Here is a 21,589-nt window from a genome sequence, read left to right as displayed (position 1 = left end):
AATGAGTATGAAGATTATAATATAAGTTGATTATCAATTATTTTGAGTGAGAACTTGTATGGCTGTAGAATTAGTCTGAAGCGACATTTATTTGTGGATGGATGTCATGTTTACCACACGTCATGATAAAAGAAAGCACGACTTTGCAGTATGGTTAAGTTTTATCAGTGAGCTAGTGTTAATTATTAATTAATTTAAATAAATATTGTGACTGTTTGGCGCATTTATGAATAAATTTTTAAGTAAAATAAATCATTGCTATTTCATATTAATCATAAAAAAATGCCGTGCTGGTACTTTGAGAAAGAAGAATTAAAAAATACTCCGTCTATTCAAGATGGAATTGATTATGAGACTGAATGTCGCTATCGAAAAGAAGGTGCTAGATTTATTATTGACACAGGATCTAAAATGGACTTGGGATATAATACAATGGCAACTGGAGTTGTGTATTTTCATAGATTTTATATGTTTCATTCATTTAAACAATTTCCTAGATATGTAAGTAAATAACTGTACATAACCCCACTAGTGCTCGTTTTTTCAATAACCTTTTTTTTCTTTGAGTAATTTAATTCAAAAAATCAATATATTTTTAGGTTACAGCTTGTTGCTGTTTATGTTTAGCTGGTAAAGTTGAAGAAACTCCTAAAAAATGCAGGGATATAATTAATACTGCCAAAACATTATTGACTAAACAAAAGTTTATGACTTTCGGAGAAGATCCAAAGGTTTCTTATCAAAAATTCATTTGTTATCAACAATTTTTCAAGAATTTTATTGATTTATGATTGATTATTTTCAGGAAGAAGTGATGACTTTAGAAAGGATTTTACTTCAAACAATTAAATTTGATCTCCAAGTAGAACATCCTTATAGTTATTTGATAAAATATGCCAAATGTTTGAAGGGAGATAAAGGGAAGTTACAAAAAATGGTTCAAATGGCTTGGACATTTGTCAATGACAGGTAATTTGATAATACAACGTCCTATTTACATTTATAATTAGAAAAGTATCTATAAATTTAATATTTCTGTATTAGTTTATGTACAACACTATCATTACAATGGGAGCCAGAAATAATAGCAATAGCTCTAATGTATTTAGCAAGTAAACTGAGTAAATTCGAGGTTGTAGACTGGATTGGAAGACAACCTAAGCACTTGAGGTGGTGGGATATGTTTGTGGAAGACTTAACGATGGATCTCCTAGAAGGTATCATCAACGTTTGCTTAACAGCTTTTTTTATAATTCTAGGATAAATGAGAAGTGAACAATCTTAGCTTGTTTTGCTCATCAAATAAATGATAACCATACTGATCAGTTGCTCTTGGAAAGTCAAAGGTTGCCCATCATTGCACTAGAACAGTGCTGGGTAGCTTTATGCTGAGCACAATGTGTTCCCAAGATATACTTTGTACCCCAATAAGACATTTTGACACTTTTTCTAGTTATTGTACACAGCCTAAGTTTATCCAGCTCTGTGCTAGGGTAATTTAGTTCATTAAAATTGATGCAATATACGTTAAGTAACAGTAGGAATTCTTAAAGGGTTAAAAAATTATCAAGTATTATTCCAAGTCAATAATATTAAACTTCTCTTCATCTAGACATTTGTCATCAAGTGTTGGATTTATATTCATCACAATCAGACAACTCAAAGCCTCCAGATTCACCTCCAATAATGGCTACCAATACCCCTAATCGAGATAGTGTTGCTCCACCGCCACCACCTCCACTTCCACCAGCTCCACCATCGGAATCAACTCCTACTACTCCAAATGGTAGGACAGGAATATTTTCTTCCATCAATACTGATGGGGAACCTCACAAATTAAATATGCCGTTCATCTTTTTAGCATCAAAACCATCAAAAATACCTAAACTCGACGTAACACCAGGTCCGTCAAATGGTTGTCCACCTGTGGATCCACCAGTGGAAGGTGCGAAGCCTTTAGAAATACCTCCACCTCATTATCCTCCATATTCTACTAATTTTCCAACCGCTGCTCCTTATCCTCCCGTATTTCCACCAGCTAATATATCTGTTCCTCCTCCACCAGTAAACGCCATGAATCATATGGTACCACCAATGCGTTTGGGACCAACACCTCCACCTATCAGACCTACTCCACCTCATCCTGCACCTGGTCCACCCTTTCCACCATATGGATATCCCACAAATGCTTATTTCCCTTCAGGTACTCCTGCACCACCACCACCAACTCCTCCTCCACCACCACGTCCTCCATATTATCCTCCACAGCCACAGTAAAGGTATTTTGATATTGAATTATTCTTTAAATAAATAATGCAACTTATGTAAATAAATAATATTTGTACGATGGTAATTGTTTAGTTGAGGTTCTTCATTTACAATTATCTTTTTTATTTTTTTATTCATTAATTTTTAATTAACAATTATGAAATTAATATTTAAAATTATGTCTTACAACTGCTCTGGTGTTCATGGACATCAATGATTCTTTTATTTCATACAATTATTCAATAAATGAACACATTTTTTCTATTTATCATTTATTGTTGTTGTTAGATTATAACGTCACCAACAGTGGCGTGACGATCGCTAGATTTGTTACTCACAACGTTTCATATCCCTCATATTATTCTAACTAAATAAAAACATCAGTAACAAACTAGTGAGACGACACAATTGTCTGATAGTTATTTTAAATAATATTTATAAAAACAATTGATTTAATTTGCGTAATTATTGACGATTTGAAAAGAAGATTATTTATAGATAAGTTATTTATTGAAACGTAGTATTTATGTATGATTATTTTTATATTATGTGCTGAAATTGAATCATAAGTGTGAATAAAAGAGCAGTTATTTAATTAAGTTGTGATTTGTTATCTATAAAAGTTACTTTTGAAGCAATGAAAGTCAGACTGATTTTGATTATTATAATTTTTTGTGTTATTGGAAGAACGAGGTCGAAGTCTTGGAGAGATAAAAATTGGAATCGATCACCAGTGATTTTTAGTAAGTCATTTTTTTTATACTTTTTTATTGTTAGCTTTGTGTTTTATGTTTCTGTGTAATTATAAGTCTTTTTATGATGATAATTGCTAGCTTCATTACTCAATTATGTTGTTGTTGATTGATGGATATTTTATATAACCTTATTCAGATCATAAGCTGATGAATTTTAAACAGTTCCAGGAGATGGTGGAAGCCAAGTTGAAGCTAAACTTAATAAAACTACTGTTCCACATTACCTTTGTGAAAAAACATCGGATTTTTTCAATATTTGGTTGAATCTGGAGCTGTTGGTGCCTATCATCATTGACTGTTTCGTAAGTTTTATTGTTTTTAAGTCTAAAAATACATCCACATTGACATCTGCTTTAAAAAATGGAAGAAAATTTATCAAAATGTCAAACTTTACCTTTCATTCTGTATCTTTTCTTTCACAACCTTTTGTCTGAATGTTATTTATTGTACAATTCCTAGAAGTTTTGAGAAAAAATAACCTCACAATGCTTTTGTCACTTTTTTGGGGGTAACCTGAGGGTAACTATGAATCAATCGAGCAGAACTTGTTTATTTTTTAAGCACAATTTCATCATCTTAATTTGTTGTTAAACAAAATAAAAGCTAACAAAATTTTTATACATAAAATTTAATCTTTCAAAATAAATAAATAATTGTTACGATTTTAGCTTGTTGGTATTGAAAAATAGTCACTCGCTTCAAGAAAATATGAAAGAAACTAATTAAAAATTATTTACGAAAACTTACTCTAATTAAAAACAATTCTTTGTTCCTTAGAAGACATTTGTTTCATTATTCAGACAAATTTTGTTACTCTCCTGGTTGGGATTATGTAAAGCTTATGCAAATGTCTTCTAGTCATCCATACTATCTTTAATAAATTCATTTCTATTCATTAAATTAAAATAAATATCACAATATAACTAAAGAAATATCTATTTAAATGAGTGGAACAAATAATAATAATATTTTAATTTTCAGATTGATAACATGAAATTAGTGTACGACAATAAAACACGAACTACAAGTAATACACCAGGTGTTGAAATAAGAATACCAGGTTGGGGTGATTCATTCCCTGTGGAGTATTTAGATCCCAGTAAAGCATCACCAGGATCTTACTTCAAAGACATTGGAAATATGTTGGTTAATGATTTGGGATATGTTAGGAATTTTTCCCTTAGAGGGGCACCTTATGATTTCAGAAAAGCTCCAGGTAATTCAAAAATTAATCACGCATTTAACCGGAAGTTTACTCTGATGATAGAATTGTTTTAACCCAACATAAATCAGATGAAAAATTGATTACTAAAAGACAGGATTACAAACATACTCACATGATCACATTTTTATTAGTTTACTTATCATCAATCTCGACTTTTAATACTTTTAATTATTTTTTGCAGTGTATTAATAGCAATGATTATCATTGGAAATTTTTATACAAACCGAAACTCTTTATAACAAGCAATTTTTAATAACTATTCTTTTTTAGTAGACCTGAAATGGCAATTTTTCAACCTTGATCAAACTTGACTGAAATATTCCTAAGCATGCGAAATTGGACTAGGGATAGTTTTAAGGGGGTTGCGAACCCAACGTCAAGGTGAAAAGGGGGAATACCCCTTTTTTAGCATAAACTATTATAGATGCTAAAACGTTAAAAAATGGCAGTACACTTGTACAGATTTTTAAAACACTATGTGATTATTGTGTTATAATTTTCTAGAATAATAAATGAGAACTAGTATCAGTAAATAGTGTGTACTATACGTAGTATGTAGTAATTTCCAGCACAATTTAAGTGGATTTGTATAAATTATTATTATTTTTTTTTAACGTTTTTAATGTAAACTATTATAGATGCTAACACGTTAAAAAAGTGGCTTTTGGAGCAATCTTACCCCCTTTTCACCCTGACATTGGGTTCGCAACCCCCTTAATACTATCCCTAGTCAAATTTCGCATGCCTAAGGAATATTTCTTCTTCAGTCAAGTTTGACTGGACTATAAGTTTTGCTAAAAAACTCACTGTTTTACTTATAGCTAATCAATTGACATTAGTTAGTAAAAAACTAATCTAATATTCCAGCTTCATTTGATATTTTTCTGAAACAAACACATAAAATATGATCCCATAAATTTCAATTATTTACTCTTGTAAGTGGATTATTGTTTTGACACTGTACTTGCTTGAAAATATTGTCAATGGTACTTGAAATTATATAAATTCATAAATCATAAAAAATCATCAATAAATTCAGAAATCCATTTATAGATTAAGTGCTAGAGACTAAATGCAGGTCTCTAGTCTCTACTCTCTTACTCTCTACGCTAGATCTTGCGCGTAGATCCTGTAATGCACAGGTTAGGCACAAATTTCTGTACAACCTCCGCCGTCCCTCTTACGGCCTAAAATTAATCATCAATAAATTCAGACTTTTACAAAATTATTGTCAGAGTTAAGCCCGATTATTAGAAAAGCAAAAATTATATCACGAGGATTTCACGATCATATTAATGATAATTTTGTTTTTTATTTCTAAATCAAGGATATGAATGATAATTACCTCAAAAAATATTAATTATTAAGATGCTAATTGTTAAATATTGAATTTTTGTAGATGAAAATGGAGAATTTTTTGTTAAACTGAAAAATCTCGTTGAAGAAACCTACATCATGAACAACAAACAACCAATAACCTTGATAGCCCATAGTATGGGTGGTCCCATGAGTCTATTGTTCCTTCAAAGACAAAGTCAATCATGGAAAAATCAGTACATCAAACGTTTAATAACTTTGGCAGCTGTATGGGGTGGATCAGTTAAAGCACTAAAAGTATTTGCAGTTGGTGACAATTTAGGTACTTATGCATTAAGAGAAAGTATTTTAAAAGATCAACAGATCACAAGTCCTAGTCTAGGGTGGTTGACTCCATCAAGTCTTTTCTGGAAAGAGAGTGAAATTCTAGTCGAAACACCGCATAAAAATTATACTTTATTGGATTTACATCAATTTTTTATGTAAGTTGATTATTATTCATTTTTCAATCTTAAACATTTCTTAATAAAAATTAGTTTTATTTCTATCTAGAGATGTTAATGTGCCAAATGGATGGGAATTCCGGAAGAATAATGAAAAGTTTCAAAATGATTTTACAGCGCCTGGTGTTGAGATTCATTGTTTGCATGGAGTCAATGTCAGCACTATAGACAAGTAAGTAATTATAATTTGATATTTATATTGAAAATTAATAAGTCATTATTAAATTTGTAACAGTAAGAAAAAATTTTTCACTTAGTTTATTAAAGATAGTACTACCGGTTTTAAAACTCACGTTTAGAATTTAATGAAACTTGGCATACTAGAATATAATGACATTATTATTGATTAGTTAAATTTTTGAAGGCCTACAGAGAACTGAAAAAAAAATGAATCCTTAAAAATTTTTGCCTTCACCATTGATACTTATGGGAAATGACAGGCTTTATTTTGTTTCATAAAACTGGATGTTCAGATTTCTATGATAGTGGTGTCATGACTGTACTACAAGAATACTTAAGAATTTTGATTGTAAAATTTTTTTTTCCAGTTTTCTGCAGGCCTTTAAAAATGTAACTGATCAATTATGATGTTATAATGTACTAATATGCCAAGTTTTATTAAATTCTAAACGTGAGTTCTAAAACCGGTAGTACTACTTTAATAATAATGATTATTAATATGTAGAAATAGTACATTTCACACCTAGGGAGGAAAAGTAGACTAGCTTAAACCACTTTTAACGCAGATCTAAGTGTGTAAAAATTGACTACAATGTTAATCAAATGGGTGACATCATATTTAACACACTTATCCGCATTAAAATAATGCATTTTGGAAAACCGAGATATACAGTGCAGAGTCTAGATAAATAATTTGTCAGTAACAAATTTGGAGTCTCATATCATTTGATCAATTATTCTTCGTTATCGGTGTGACATATATTTTTAATGAAATGACAGTTTTTTATAATTAAACTAGTCTATAACCTTTCTGACATCACCCTCTGCATGCGTGCAAAATTTGGTCGCAATCGGATGAACCGTTTCGGAGATTAGTGCGGACAGACAGCAGACACCGGAAATTTATATAATAGTATAGATATCAATTTCTAATAGTATTTAAACAGTACTAAATAATAAAATAATAAAACTTTTTCAATTAATTGGACCGGATTGCATATGTAGATATATAGTTCGATTTAAATAGAAGTTAAAAGACTTCACATGTGTAGAAATTGAAATAAGAATGCAGAGGTGAATTTTACCGTCATGTTTTAAGTAATTTTTTAAGGATAATGTTTTCAATTCATGTACGCATATATATACTGATAAATACGCCTATATGCCTCTGTTGCCTCCGTATCAACCTATTGAAATGACGCTCTGAACTTATTTGGCGACGTAGTTGCCTCCGAAACGGAGGCAATTAGATTTTTCCATGTTTAACCTCACCTAACCAAATTTTTGTAACTTGGTACACTGTACTTGCAGGGTAATTTTTTTTTTTTTTTAAACGGACAGCACACAATTTAAAGTTTATGATACCTACTTTTTTCGAAAAAAGTAGATTCATTTTTCTGAAAAAAATAAAATAATTTTACTCCAAAATGCGGAGGCGATAAAGATATATATATATATATATATATATATATCAGTTATCAATAACGATCTTACTTTCTTTATTGGACATGGTGGATCATTTTCAATACCCAGAACTCGTGCTGTTATCGCTGCTGCAGTTCTTTCTATTGTGTTATGGTTTGCTTGACATAATTTAGTATCTTTTAGAGACGTAGGTTTACTGTTAAGAGGTCGTCCATCCAAAATCTAATCAGTTCTAAGTTGCGTAATTATGCATTGAATGCAATTGGTCCCATGTGGATATTATTCTTTGTTTTCGAGTTAATCAAGACAAAAAATAATTCCACACACACACACACGTCCACTGGAAAACACACCTTTTCTGTGTACTATAAGAAATCTTTTTCTGTTGGAAAATCAAACATTATCAGTATTAGGAAAAAATTTCTCATAAATAAAATAAATTTCCTGTATCGACTGGATTATGTAATAGGAGAGTCAACGTATCAGTAAATAAACGACGTGTTTAGTATATTTAAATATTGCCAACATATAGATATACTGATCATGTTTATTCACTGGTACGTTGACCCTAATAAATTTTGTTTTCATTTAAATTCCGCATATAAAATGAGACTTCGTAAGTCTTAACTTCATGATTATTTCAGGAGATCAGTTTCTACTATCTTCCACTATAATGAATAAATAAAAAACTTACTACGATATTCCGTACAATATCAAATTTAAAAAAAGTATCTCATTCGAAATCAACATACTTGGAATTTCGATTAACTGACTAAAAATTGATCTTATAATTTATTCAAAAATTTTTGCATAAAAAATAATAAATATTTATTTATGCTACAATTATCTTATAACATAACAATCAAAAAAATACGAAGAATTATACAAATAATTATACTAAAAATATTTTAAATCTATCTCGGTGGATTTGAGGTAACTAATTGTTAACTTTAAAATAACAGTCACAATGTGCGATAAAAAGACGGTTATTTAACTAACATGCAACGTTCAATCAACTGTTAACCCGAATGCAGCCTTTCTTTTCTTTAAAAAATATGAAGCAACAGTTGCAAAAAAAACAACTCTTAACTTAATGCGTTCATTAGAAGTTGATATGACGTTAAGTTGACCAATAATCAAATCGTACATTCTAACGGTTGATTTACAGTTGATTTAAAGTCATTTTAAGATAAAGTAACGCTAAAATAACTCAAAGTAAACCCTAAGTAATTATAACTCTCATTTAACAGTTGACATGAATCCATCAGGGATACGTATATATACCGGCATATCATTATCTTCATCAATGTCCCGATTAAAAATAATTTCGTATTGTTCATTCTCAGTACTGAAACCGGTGTCCTCACCATCATTTTCATTTTTTAATAGATTGACTGATACAGGAAGATAGGAATTACCTTGAAAACTATGTGCACCGTAAGATTGTAAGCATTTCCCTTGTATAAAAAAAAATCATTATAAAATTGAAAACAATAGTTTCTTCAATGAAAAAAAATGAGTTAAATTCTCAAAGATGAATAAAATTCTTATTCTTCCCCGAGTGAAAATAAATAGGCCCAAAAGAAGCCCAAAATGACAAATAAGCCTAATACAGGCCCGATTGAAGCCTAATCTTGTTTTAGAGAAATTTTCAGTGCTTAAAAAGAGCCCAAGGCAGGCCTTAATTTCGAAAGAGCCCAATTTAAGCCTAAAAATTATTTTCTAGGCCTGAAACACGCCCAATTCAAGCCCAAAAATATTTTCTGTGAGCCCGAAAAATGATTTGGGCTTGAATCAGGTCTCCTTTGGGCCTACGTAAAAATTAATCATTTTCACTCGGGATTTATAAGAATAAATATGTTCTTAATAACTATATTTTTTTAATCTACCACAACATAATGAGTCCCTTAAATATAGACTATTATATTCGATTCATTTAATAAAATATAAGAAATCATAAAGTTAAATTCAAAAATAGAAAAAGTATTTTAAAATCAAGATAAATATTACTTGGTTTAGGGCGAAAATGTACAAAAAAAATGTCACTAAAACATTCATTTTAACCGTAAACAATATGAACTGAACTTTACAACGTTTACTTTTCATTTAAATATTTTATATTGTCATTATTTAAATCATATAATCATTTAATATTATAAAAATTGGAACTATTAGTTGGAACGCTACGTAAAGTAATCAAGGCGCCTCGAGCGAAAATATATAAAAGTATATGGACCTTTGCGCACTAGTTTTAGGCAAATAGATATAATAAAGAAATATCTATAGGAAAAGATTAACATTAGATAACAACAATTTATGGAATGAAACGAGATGAAGACGATTAGTTGAAGAATCAGTAAAATATCCGAAATTAAAAATCTAAAGCTTTTTGACAGATTTTGGTCGGCTATATGTAAACGAGTAAGAGTTAGAAATATAAAAAACAATCTGTCATATTCTGTCAAATATCTGTGATATTTTCCTATTTTATCTATTTATTTGCCTAAAACTAGTGCGCGAAGGTCCATATACTTTTATATATCTATATATTTCCGCTCGAGGCGCCTTAAATCACGTATAAAGCCGCCTCCTGAGCTGATACTGGACAGTCGTAATGTAGAATTTCGTATGCTTCACCACACTGTTTTTATTATACTGCAATTAAATTGAATTATTTTATACAAAAATTTTATGCTTATTAATTTCTGTTTTTCATTGCGTTAGTTTAAAACTACAGTAGACTGTTTAATGCAATATAGAACAATGGTTTCAACTTGCAAACACAGACTTTTAGAGAAGCTTAAGGATGTACGAGTGTTAATTTTTTCACGGTCGAATTTTTTGAAATTTCGATATTCGATTCATTTTTTAAAATAAAAAATTTTATAAAAATTTCAGCACAATTGTGCCGCTAGTTTTTGAGAACTATTAATTTGAAATTAATTTTTTTACACAGGCTCTTATGGAGATCACGTGATATTTTATAAAATCTGTATTACCACTTAATTGGTAAATGTACTTAATAGGTAAACTTGCGCGAAGAAGTCTGCCTGGCGAACACCTGGAGTGTTCTTCTCTCTGTTCGACTAGCTGGGAATCATTATTGACAGGGACTTATTCTAACTGAGTATACTTAGAATAATATTATGAGTGGTTTGCAGATGTTGAAGAAAGATTGCAAGGAACGTTTTGTCCTCGAAAAAACACATGTTTCGTTAGGGTCTAAGTAATTTTGAAGGAAACGTGACTTTGGAGTAACTTTGATGGTGATTCCTATAAAAGCCAATGTACACAAATTAATTTCAATTACTAGAATCTCAAACAAATGCCTTAAGCTGTTTCACAATTATTAACATTTTTCATTGATATATATTTTACCGACTAACTGCCCAATTGATTAACTGACTATTCAACTGCTAGAATAGCAGCTAATGTAACGATTTGAAAATAACATTCATTAAAAGTAAAAAGTAAGTGTAATATAAAAAATTAACGGACAGGTTCACTTACAATTAAAAATTCCGAGAAATTCGCAAAAAATAAATAATTTTTTCCATTCCAAAAAAATTAAAGATAAATATAGCTCAATCAGTAGAGAATTCAATTTTCTATCGATCAGCATATACATATCAGCATGTATGTGTAGTTTAAAAAAGTGATTTCTCCAGTAAAAATCTATTTTTTTTAGGTGCGTAGGCCATTTATTTTTTTATTTATTTATATAGTTACATAGGTTTAAGAGAAGCACGAAGGTTTTAGAAATATCAATTATTCTCCAAGTGATATAAAATATGTCCTTAAATTGCTTTTACTTTCTCCTATACTGCCGTATAACTGCATCTTTATGTTTATTTCTTATTGTTTTTGTATATGATGTATTGTAAAATATTTGAGTATCTACCTTTGGATTTGTTTTCTTTTATACATATATATTCCTCGTTTTAATTTTTAACAATATGTCCCAAAATCTTTACTGTGTCACAATTATTGCCTTTGACATTTATTTTATTATATATATTTCTCTATAGATGCTTATTTAAATTACGGTTCCGCAATAACATAATTTTCGTTGTATTCAATTTTTTTCATGAAAATATGTAGGTCATAAGTTATACCTTAGGACTCCTGACCTATTTATCTTCTGCTAATAACAGAAATAAAGTTTTATTGTTTTATTAGTTTATCCCTTATTTTAACAAATCCTATATTCTCTTATACAAGACTGACTTTCTTTTTTTAATTTGCAATCCATGCTATTCAGCTGTTACGTAATTACAATTATAACAAGCCATCAAAAACGGAGTTCGACCGTTATAACTTCTAGCTTCAATATTTGCATGATTTTGTAGCAAGAATTGTGCTATACTTCAAGCTATCTCATCACTACTACAGAAAAAAATCCAGTGAAGAGGTGTATAACCCAGCAAATCCATAGTATTGGGGTTAGCATGATTTTCCAAAAGACATTTAACCGCTACATCATTACCTTCGCGACAAGCTGTAAAAAGTGGAGTCCAACAACATTCATTCTCAGCCGCTTCAATATTTGCGTTGTGTTGCAGTAGTAGTTCTATTATTGTTACGGTTACGTCACTTTTTGATGTGCAAGCTCGATGAAGAGGAGTGAACATTTCATCGTCGACAGCATTCGGATTTTCGCCGTTTTTCAGCAAAATTTTAACAAGTTCTAGATTTTGATTTTTGCAAGCTAAGTGCAAAGGTGTTCTTGAACAGTTAGAAGCGTAGTAATGCAAAATTTTGAATTTTCGATATTCTTCAACGTCTAGAAGTGGTTGAATCGCATTATGATTATCATTATTACAAGCTACCATAAATGGAGTCCAAACTGTTGAATCCACAGTTTCAATATTTGCACGATGTTTCGAAAGATATTTTATTGCAACGTGATTGTCATTATTGCAAGCTATCATGAGTGGAGTCTTACCCTCTCGATCTACAGCTTCGATATTGGCATGATGATCCAATAAACATTTTATTGCATCATTATTTCTATTTCTACAAGCTGCAATAAGTAGAGTTGTTCCTAGTTCATCTACAGCTTCGATATTAGCATGATGATCCAATAGACATTTTATTGTGTCATAATTGGATTCCCAACAAGCCAACATAAGTGGAGTTGTTCCTAGTTCATTGACAGCTTCGACATTGGCATGATGATCTAAAAGACATTTTACTGCATCGTGATTGGCACTCGTGCACGCTATCATGAGTGGAGTTTTATTCATATTGTCCACAGCTTTAATATTCGCATGGTGTTGTAGTAATAGTTCTATAAGCAAAACAGTCATATTTTCCGTTGAACGTCAAAGGTAATTGCCGTAGAAACTAAGTGAAGAGATGTAGAACGATTATTATCAACAGCAAAAGGATCAGCATGATTATCTAATAAGTATTTAGCTGCTATGTAATTACAATTATAACAAGCCATCAAAAACGGAGTTCGGCTAATCGAACCTCTAGCTTCAATATTGGCATGATATTGTAACAATAATTGTACAAAACTTATACAACGGCCATTCCGGTTAACAAAGGCTGTCGATTAAAGAGGTGTATAAACCAGCAAATCCATAGTATTGGGGTAAGCATGATTTTCCAAAAGACATTTAACCGCTACATCATTACCTTCGCGACAAGCTGTAAAAAGTGGAGTCCAACAACATTCATTCTCAGCCGCTTCAATATTTGCGTTGTGTTGCAGTAGTAGTTCTATTATTGTTACGGTTACGTCACTTTTCGATGTGCAAGCTCGATGAAGAGGAGTGAACATTTCATCGTCGACAGCATTCGGATTTTCGCCGTTTTTCAGCAAAATTTTAACAAGTTCTAGATTTTGATTTTTGCAAGCTAAGTGCATAGACATGCTTCAGCAATTATCAATATGGTTAATGGTTGCCATATCTGAAATTAGGATGCTCGGCAACTAAAAAAGATAATGTCATATTGAATATTTTAATATCTTTTTTTGATTAAAATAGTACATTTTTTACTTATGCTAAGCAAGAAAATTAGACTAGTTTAAATCACAGATAAAGTCACCTCCTGAGCCGAAGATGGAGGTGGTAAACACGTAGAATAAGATAGTCTGATTGTCTTTTCTAGGGGTAGATATAATCTTTCAACATATCGGTGCGGAAAGTTCGACCTTTGTTAAATGAAAGAGTGAGCTGTTTATGTCGGTATGATGAAAAAAATCTTTGCTACAATGATAATTATAAAGTTTTAGATACTAACCTGACCTTTCTTATTGTATGCTGGATATTTAGAATGTAGAATCTCATATACTTCACCACACTGTTTTTATATACTGCAATCGAATTGAATTATTTTTTTTTTAAATTTTGTGCTTATTAATTTCTGTTTTATGCAAATTTTTCATTGAGTTATTTTGAAACTACAGTAGACTGTTAAATGCAATATAATGATTTCAACTAGCAAACACAGACGTTTATAGAAGATTAAAGAAGTCTAACTACTAAGCGAGTAGTTACACTGTTATAAATAAATGTTAGGACAGTCTGTCTTACTCTTTCAGAATTTTATATTATTCTTATAGTATCGGCTACAATGTTACGCTACGTTGTACTGAAAACTACCGACCTATAAAGCCGAACTTATGAAATAATGTTTTAAATGTTCGTTCTTCATTACACAATGTTTTGTTTTGAGTCTGCTCAGTGGTTTAATGTTGTATTGTTTAATGGTGATTCCTATAGAAACCAATGTACACGAATCAATTTCCATTACCAGAATCTCGAACAATGGCTTAAGACGATTTTAATTATTTGTTTTTTAATAGTGATGTGATATTCCAATGAGATTTTAACATCTGACATCTTGCTAGTAACTTTTCACCAAAATTTACAATTCACTTAAATTTACTGCAAATTTGTAGCACAATTGTTGACGACGAATCGAAGAATTTTGTTCGACGGCTCAGTAAGTGAGTGCAAATTTCTGTAACTCTGGAATGACCGGTAGCCACTTTTTTTTCATTTTTAATTATTAAGAAAAGTGTAATAAAGAGTCGGTGTAGGATGAAAAAAATCGCATCCCCTATAGGATCAACGCTTATAAGCATTGATTTAGATCAACTCAAAACATTCACAAAACTCAAATTAGAAATTGTTTTCCAAAAACTGAACGACATCCTATACGATCAAATTCTATCCGAGTTACAGAATATCACACAAGCAATTTGAAAAAGCGAATGTCATTACAGAATAGTCCATCTAATATTAAGAAAGCTGGAGCATCAAGTTTATCTTTGTCTGACGATTAGTCAACAAGTTTTTGCATGTGAGGTACAAATTTGTAGTGGTGTCATTTGTTTACTGTTAATTTTCGATGAATTCAACGATATCTGTTGCTATCTAAACTCTCGATAATGAATAGTGTTCGCTCTTTTGAAAAGAGTTTTAGTGTTTTCCTTCGGGTTAATCCAGTGAAGAATGTCCGTTTCTCGGTTTAATAGGTAAATTTTCGCTAATTTATAAAAACGGACATTCTTCTATAGACATTTACTCATACAATAATAATATAATCCAATCTTTTTTAATGTCGTTTCATCATAAAGTCGTAACTTTACCAAATTTTTTAACTATTCATTATCGAAAGTTTAGATATCAGCAGATATCGTTGAATTCATCAAAAATTAACAGCAAACAAATAAGACCACTACAAATTTGCACCTCATGTGCAAAAACTTGTTGACAATCCCGTTGAATATGCTCGTAATAATTACAATTTCAACGACTGTGTAATAGACAATTAACATAAAAGCTTGAGTTACAGTACTAAAAATGTTTGTATATAAAGAATATAGGAAGCATATAAACTTTACACATTTTTTTTTTGGGCTGCTTGCAAAATTTTTACAAAAATTTGATGAATATTAAAAAAAATATTTTTTATCATATAACATTATTTATGATGTCTTAAAACTGCCATCTGTAAAAAAAAACGTAGAAAATTTTGTAATAAACGATATATTGCTAGAAAAACGAGATTATACATGATAAAAAATAATCGAAGCACTAACTGATGATTAGTTTTTCTTTAATATTTTATAATTAATTAATCAAAGATTAATGAATAATTAAATATGATCAATAATAATTCTTCTGAAGTACAAAAGAAATATTGTAATAACCGGGTAAATAAAACGTTTTTGAGTGCTTTAAAATCGAGACAATGTTAATCAAATGGGTGAAGTCATATTAAAACACTTATAATGTTTTAAAATAAAACACCAAAATTTACAGTGTCATCATACATATAATCTAAGCCCATTTTCGACTTTAATTTTGTTGTTTCATCCGCTTTACCAAAGTTGAGATTAAAAACAGATCTTACAAAATTTATTTTGAACCTCCAAAATGTATTAATTCTATACAAGCAATGTTATAAAAATTTATGATGACATTGATGACCAAAATAAGATTCTTAGATCAGTTTAAGACATCAAAATCTTCAATAAAGTTGATGGTTTCCAAAATGGAATTAAACTATAGGTGGCAATTGGAACATCAAAGGAATTGAAGATTTTGAAGTTGAAACTGAACTTTAAATTTAATCTCGGGTTAACATTATGGTTACTAAATTATAAGGTATAAACAAGGCCTTCAATCTCTGTTGTTATGTACCTTACCTATCTACTTATATTCTTAAAGAAACATTAGTTTTACAATTTTAGAAAGTCAAGATTTCTCTACAGAGAAACCCCAGTTTTTACATGCATTCCAAATCCTTCACAGAAGACCCTTTTTTCAAATCAACCCTGATTTCTGAAATACGAACCTTGGACTCATCCCAATTTCTCCAACTTTCGCTTACATGAAAACACTAACTTCAACCCTACAAGCTAGATTTTAACCTCTCCCTTGGACCTTCTTGTTAGCCCCTTAAGCTACAGGGAAATTTCAGTACAAGTCCTTCACAGAAGACCCTTTTTTATATCAACCCTGATTTCTAAAATATGCGTCTTGGACTCATTCCAATTTCTCCAACTTTCACTCACATAAAACACTTCTTTTACCTGACCTGACCTGACTGCTGGTCCATATATCGACCACTCCTACAGCCTAAAGGTTAAATAAAGATCCTTTCTTCAATATCCTTTGATTTATTTAGAATCTATCATCTGAACTATAGTTCAGTAAGGGTGCAATTTAATTAGCAAATCTAATCTCCCTTTTTGAACCTGGGTTTTTTAAAGTAAAATTACCCAAGAATTCCGAAAAAACCATTCGCAGACATAAAAAAAATGTACACGTCATTGTGTTTTTTTGTTATAAACAATTTTTGCCTGCTCGAGTTACCATGCCAATTTGTTGGTATTATAGAATTCTTCCTAATCGATCTTAAAACGCTTTTTTAGCATAATATCGAAAAATTCGATCGTTGTTCTTTTTCTCCTATTTATTACATAGTTCGTTGTCAATTCAAGTCTTTTATTTATTATTATTTTCAAAATTCATCAGTACTATGCTAAGATATTGCACCCTTACTGAACTATACTCAGATCTTCTAAATCGCTCATACAACAAATGCTCTGTAACATTGTGTACTTACTTATTTGACAATAAACGAATAGATTTAAATAAAATATCAACCAGTCATTGGGAATACAACGTTGTTAATTAATTTAATTATTTTTTTTAGATTATATTACAAACCCGGAGTGGCAATGAACAGTGACCCACAGTTCATCCTTGGAGATGGCGATGGAACAGTCAATTTAAGGAGCCTCGAAGGATGTCTCCATTGGCAGACTAAACAAAAACAAAAGATTTATTATAAAACTTATGGCAGCGTTGACCATATGGATATTCTAAGAAATAGGCAGGTTCTAGATTACATAGAAGATGTGATGAAAACTTGACTCGTTTAAATACATTGTTTTTTAAAATGTATTTTATAGTTAATTATTTTTATAAATTGTTAACGAGTTCCATTTTATCAAACTAATGATGTAATTAAAGGTTGAAAACAAAGTAGGATAAATTAATTGTTTATTACAAGTGTGCAATTAAAAATTTGAATTTTGTTTTATTTAATTTTTGTAACAAAATATTTTAGCTATTGGCTCTCTATTTTTAATACTCAACCATGAAACCTCATTTTGTTTGTAGGATTTAGTAGAAATATTGATAAATTAGTGTAAAAATAAACATCAATTATTAATATTAAATTGTAAATATCTTCCATAACAGTTTTAATTGTATTATAAATTACTATTATTGTTATATATAAGTTTAATTTTAATAAAAAAAAATGAAAATAGATGTGATATTAAAATAATAATAAAAAAATGATTTTTTATGCAACATTTGTTGTTTTATTTTATGATAAAAAATAATAACAATAAAAATAATTAACCCTCCCCCTCCCTCCTCGATCACAATTCTCTCTAATTTCATGTGAAAAATTGAAAATAAATAAAGATACTGAAATGTGTAGTTTTATTTGTTTTAAAAATTGCAATAATAAAAAAAAATTTCATTTTTTGTGTGTAGACACATATAGTTTTTTTATATAAATTCGCCGTAAAAACAAAGATTTTAAAAAAAAATTCCTGGAAATCGGATGATTTTTCGATTTTGTACAGCGTTTATGATAACAGTTGAATTCATAAAACTATATCAAATCTTTAAGTGAGATAAAAAAATAATGAATAGACATTTTTTAATGATTTTTTTTTTCAAGAGGTTTCAGGTAGATTAACAAAAAAAATGTATGAACTTCATTTAATGGTTTGCAAAAAAGTTATGAACGATTATATTTAAAGAAGGATTACCTCTGTTTACATCCTTTTCTGTAATATCCGCGGTCAAAATATCCTCAAAAAAAATATCTCTCATTAACAATATCCTCTTATATAATATTCCCTTTCGAAATACATTCTTATTAGATGAAAACATTCGGTTTTAAGCTTTAACCCCTTCTCACAACCACCATTACTTTCACAGTTCTAATTCACCACTTATTTATTTACTACAGGAGTAAAATATATTAATTTTGTATCACAATTTATTTTATTATCAATTCTATAAAAAAAATTTTATTATTCTAGCATATTTAAAATTTCTGAAGATTCTCAGAAATAGTTTTTTTTTTAAATAAAAATGTATTATTAGGGAATATTATATAAAAAGATATTTTTAACGGAGGATATTTTCTTAGGATATTTTGACCGCAGATATTATAAAAAGGGATAATAACAGCCGTCACCCAAAGAAGTGCGTTTATGATCACATTTGAAGTCATAAAACTATATGAAATTTCTAGGTGAGATATTTTCCATATTTTTTTTTATAAATCCGCCGTAAAAACAAAGATTTAAAAAAAAAATCATTGAAATCGGATGATTTTTCGATTTTCTAGAGCCAAAAAACGAGGGGACTGCGAAAGTATAAAATTACCTAAAATGGTACTTTATTTAAAATAAGTAGTAATATACAGAGTAAATAAAACTCTTTACTATGTAAATGATGTTAATTAATCTCATTCAAGCTTTGCCGGCAGATTAAATCGTTCTAAGATCGATCATAATATGGCGCTAACATCAGTTTGTTAATGAAAGCCGATTGTTTATCACAAGCTACCACGAAACTCCAAAAACAGTGAAAATAAACAAACAATTCTTCTTTTAATTAATAAATCAATATTAATCATAATTTCGTGTTAAATTTATTTTTAAAAAGCTTACTTTAATTTAAATCATACTTTAGATCTTATTGTTAACCTCTCAGTAGGTTATGATCATCTAGTGACCACTCATGTGGATGTTTTCTTTTTTTAATTAAATTATTTAACAAATTTACGATATAATCAGTTATTTCATTAGTATGTACCTCTTGATAAGAACCCAAACAATTGCTCAGAGATGTTGTCATCGAGTATTTTCTGACATAAAATGCTATTCCAAGATATTTTCTTGTGAAAGGAATTTAAAGGTTAGTAACAATTATTTATAAGTAATAAATATCAGTATTCAATACAATATTACTAAACAATAATAATGTTAAAATTCCTTGAATTATATAGAATAATTATTTAATTTCATTTACAGGCTTTATCATCCATTCAGTCTCGATCTTACAGCAAAAAAGAAGATGTGACACTGAATGCTGAACTTATTTATCATGGCAAATTGTCCAAAAGTATTAAATATGTCAAGATATTTTCAATAAGTACATCTGCAATAAGTCTTGCCATTCAACCATGGATTTTTCCAAAAATTATAGAAACTGGAAGTATTCCAGCTTTGATGACAGGAATAATCATTTTTGGAGGCTTTGCTTTCATTACACCTTTATTTCTACATCTAATAACTAATCGATATGCACTTGATTTATATTATGACAAACGACGAGATGTGTACGTTGCAACAACATATACCTTATTTGCTACCATAAGACAGGTAAGATTCTCTTTTTTATGCTCATTTTGCCATTGAAATGTAAATAATTTATTTATAAACTCATTTTATAGATTGAATTTACACCAGATGATATAACAAAACCAGGTAATATGCAGTTGATGACGACTTGTTTCGTCAAAAAGAAGCCAATATTTTTTGATTACAATGATTTCAAAGATTTAAATCACTACAGTCGTATACTTGGTTATGATAAACCGATGGATTTTATGTTGAATGAAAAACCAATCCATCAGTCTATCAATGCACCTTCTAACAATGAGGTCAAGAAGGATATGTAAATAAGTCAATAAAATAATTAATAGCTATATTGTGTTATTGTCATTATTATTTTATTAATATAATTGACTAGAGTTGATAATAAAAATCTTAGAATAGCTGGTTTTCATGTTAATTAGATAAATACTTCTTTAAATAAGCTTTTAGCAATGCATTTTACGACCAAAGAAAAATAGGGTGGTTAAAGTAATGGATAGCTATGATCCAAAAAAATGGAAAAATTTTTAATTTAATAAAACTATAAAAAATATGATGTAGTAAAATATTGTTTATTTTTAAAAGCAAGATCTGGTTGATTGAAAAGAAAAATAAATCTTTTTAGCAAATATTTATCATGATTTTTTGTTTATCTTTTCAACTCAACTGTCGTCTATTCGTGTGTTTACCTTAATTTGAAAAATTATCAATCATGCAAATTCCTATTGGTTTATCAATAATGATTATTACGAATACAATAAATAATTACAAGCATTAAAAGTCTGGATTGTTGAAGGACTAATGGATAGAAACATTTGTTAATGATGATGGTAATTATTATATTATTAACTTCCCATTAGAAAGTTATTGTAATCGAGTCGATTGGTGAAATTTGAATTTTCAACATATCTCCACGTTTCAAGATATTTGCAAGCATACTGACCAAGTTTTAAAATTATTTGTGTGTGTACGTACGTATGTCTGTACGGATGTCAGCATTTTTTTCGTTTTCGAGATCTCAAGAACGGATTGAGATATCAACTTCAACTAAAATTTATTCGAAAGATATTATTATAAAGAAAATCTGAAAGAAATTTGAACAAATTCAGTCGAGCCGTTTTTTTCATAACAAAAAAACTAATAATAAATAAATGAAAAGATGAACTATTTAAAATACCTTTAAGCGGAAGAATAACAATTTTATTCGAAAATGAAGTCAATATTGACTGGACATTCTAATAATTTGTTAAAATATTTTATTTATATCAACAATGTTTATTTTTCATTGTGGATATTAAATAAAACGTTGTTGTAGATTAGATTTTTATGCAGTATGTTCCAATATGTTAGATGATAGTTCGATTAAATTATAATTTAATAAATAATTTGTTTTTTTTTTCATTATCATTTATTCTTCATCAACTTAACGGCTAATAAATCACATTATTACAGTTTTTATTAACTATTGTAAATTCTTATT

The 21,589-nt window shown here is 29.4% G+C and overlaps 3 protein-coding genes across 5 annotated transcripts; all 3 read left to right on the top strand.

Annotated features, from left to right (window-relative positions):
* Positions 1–114: 114 nt before the first annotated feature.
* Positions 115–3,242, top strand: LOC118071370 (cyclin-K-like). Of its 3 annotated transcripts, XR_004690876.1 has the most exons (7): positions 115–501; positions 600–731; positions 806–969; positions 1,045–1,217; positions 1,613–2,279; positions 2,956–3,011; positions 3,186–3,242. XR_004690876.1 is itself a non-coding variant. In XM_035090496.1 (6 exons), the coding sequence occupies exons 1-6, from the start codon at positions 283–285 to the stop codon at positions 2,275–2,277; spliced, it is 1,278 nt and encodes a 425-aa protein (XP_034946387.1). In that variant the 5' UTR covers positions 115–282; the 3' UTR covers positions 2,278–2,353. The 3 variants fall into 3 exon arrangements, 2 of the variants coding, with proteins under 2 accessions (XP_034946387.1, XP_034946386.1); XM_035090496.1 differs by lacking the exons at positions 2,956–3,011; positions 3,186–3,242 and having other exon boundaries at positions 1,613–1,786; positions 1,862–2,353; XM_035090495.1 differs by lacking the exons at positions 2,956–3,011; positions 3,186–3,242 and having other exon boundaries at positions 1,613–2,353.
* On the top strand, positions 2,474–17,824 carry LOC118071371 (phospholipase A2 group XV-like). Its single transcript, XM_035090497.1, has 6 exons — positions 2,474–3,011; positions 3,186–3,325; positions 4,005–4,239; positions 5,648–6,047; positions 6,118–6,240; positions 17,355–17,824. The coding sequence occupies exons 1-6, from the start codon at positions 2,906–2,908 to the stop codon at positions 17,572–17,574; spliced, it is 1,224 nt and encodes a 407-aa protein (XP_034946388.1). The 5' UTR covers positions 2,474–2,905; the 3' UTR covers positions 17,575–17,824.
* A 1,399-nt stretch (positions 17,825–19,223) lies between these two features.
* Positions 19,224–20,660, top strand: LOC118071330 (transmembrane protein 70 homolog, mitochondrial). The gene is made up of 3 exons (XM_035090428.1): positions 19,224–19,648; positions 19,765–20,115; positions 20,187–20,660. Exons 1-3 carry the CDS (start codon positions 19,541–19,543, stop codon positions 20,412–20,414), a joined length of 687 nt encoding a protein of 228 aa, XP_034946319.1. The 5' UTR covers positions 19,224–19,540; the 3' UTR covers positions 20,415–20,660.
* Positions 20,661–21,589: the final 929 nt, after the last annotated feature.

This window comes from Chelonus insularis, unplaced genomic scaffold (genome assembly GCF_013357705.1).
Source record: "Chelonus insularis isolate UGA/USDA-ARS -01 unplaced genomic scaffold, ASM1335770v1 contig_77_pilon, whole genome shotgun sequence".
Taxonomy (NCBI): Eukaryota; Metazoa; Arthropoda; class Insecta; order Hymenoptera; family Braconidae; genus Chelonus; species Chelonus insularis.
This window is presented reverse-complemented; position numbering and strand designations above follow the sequence as displayed.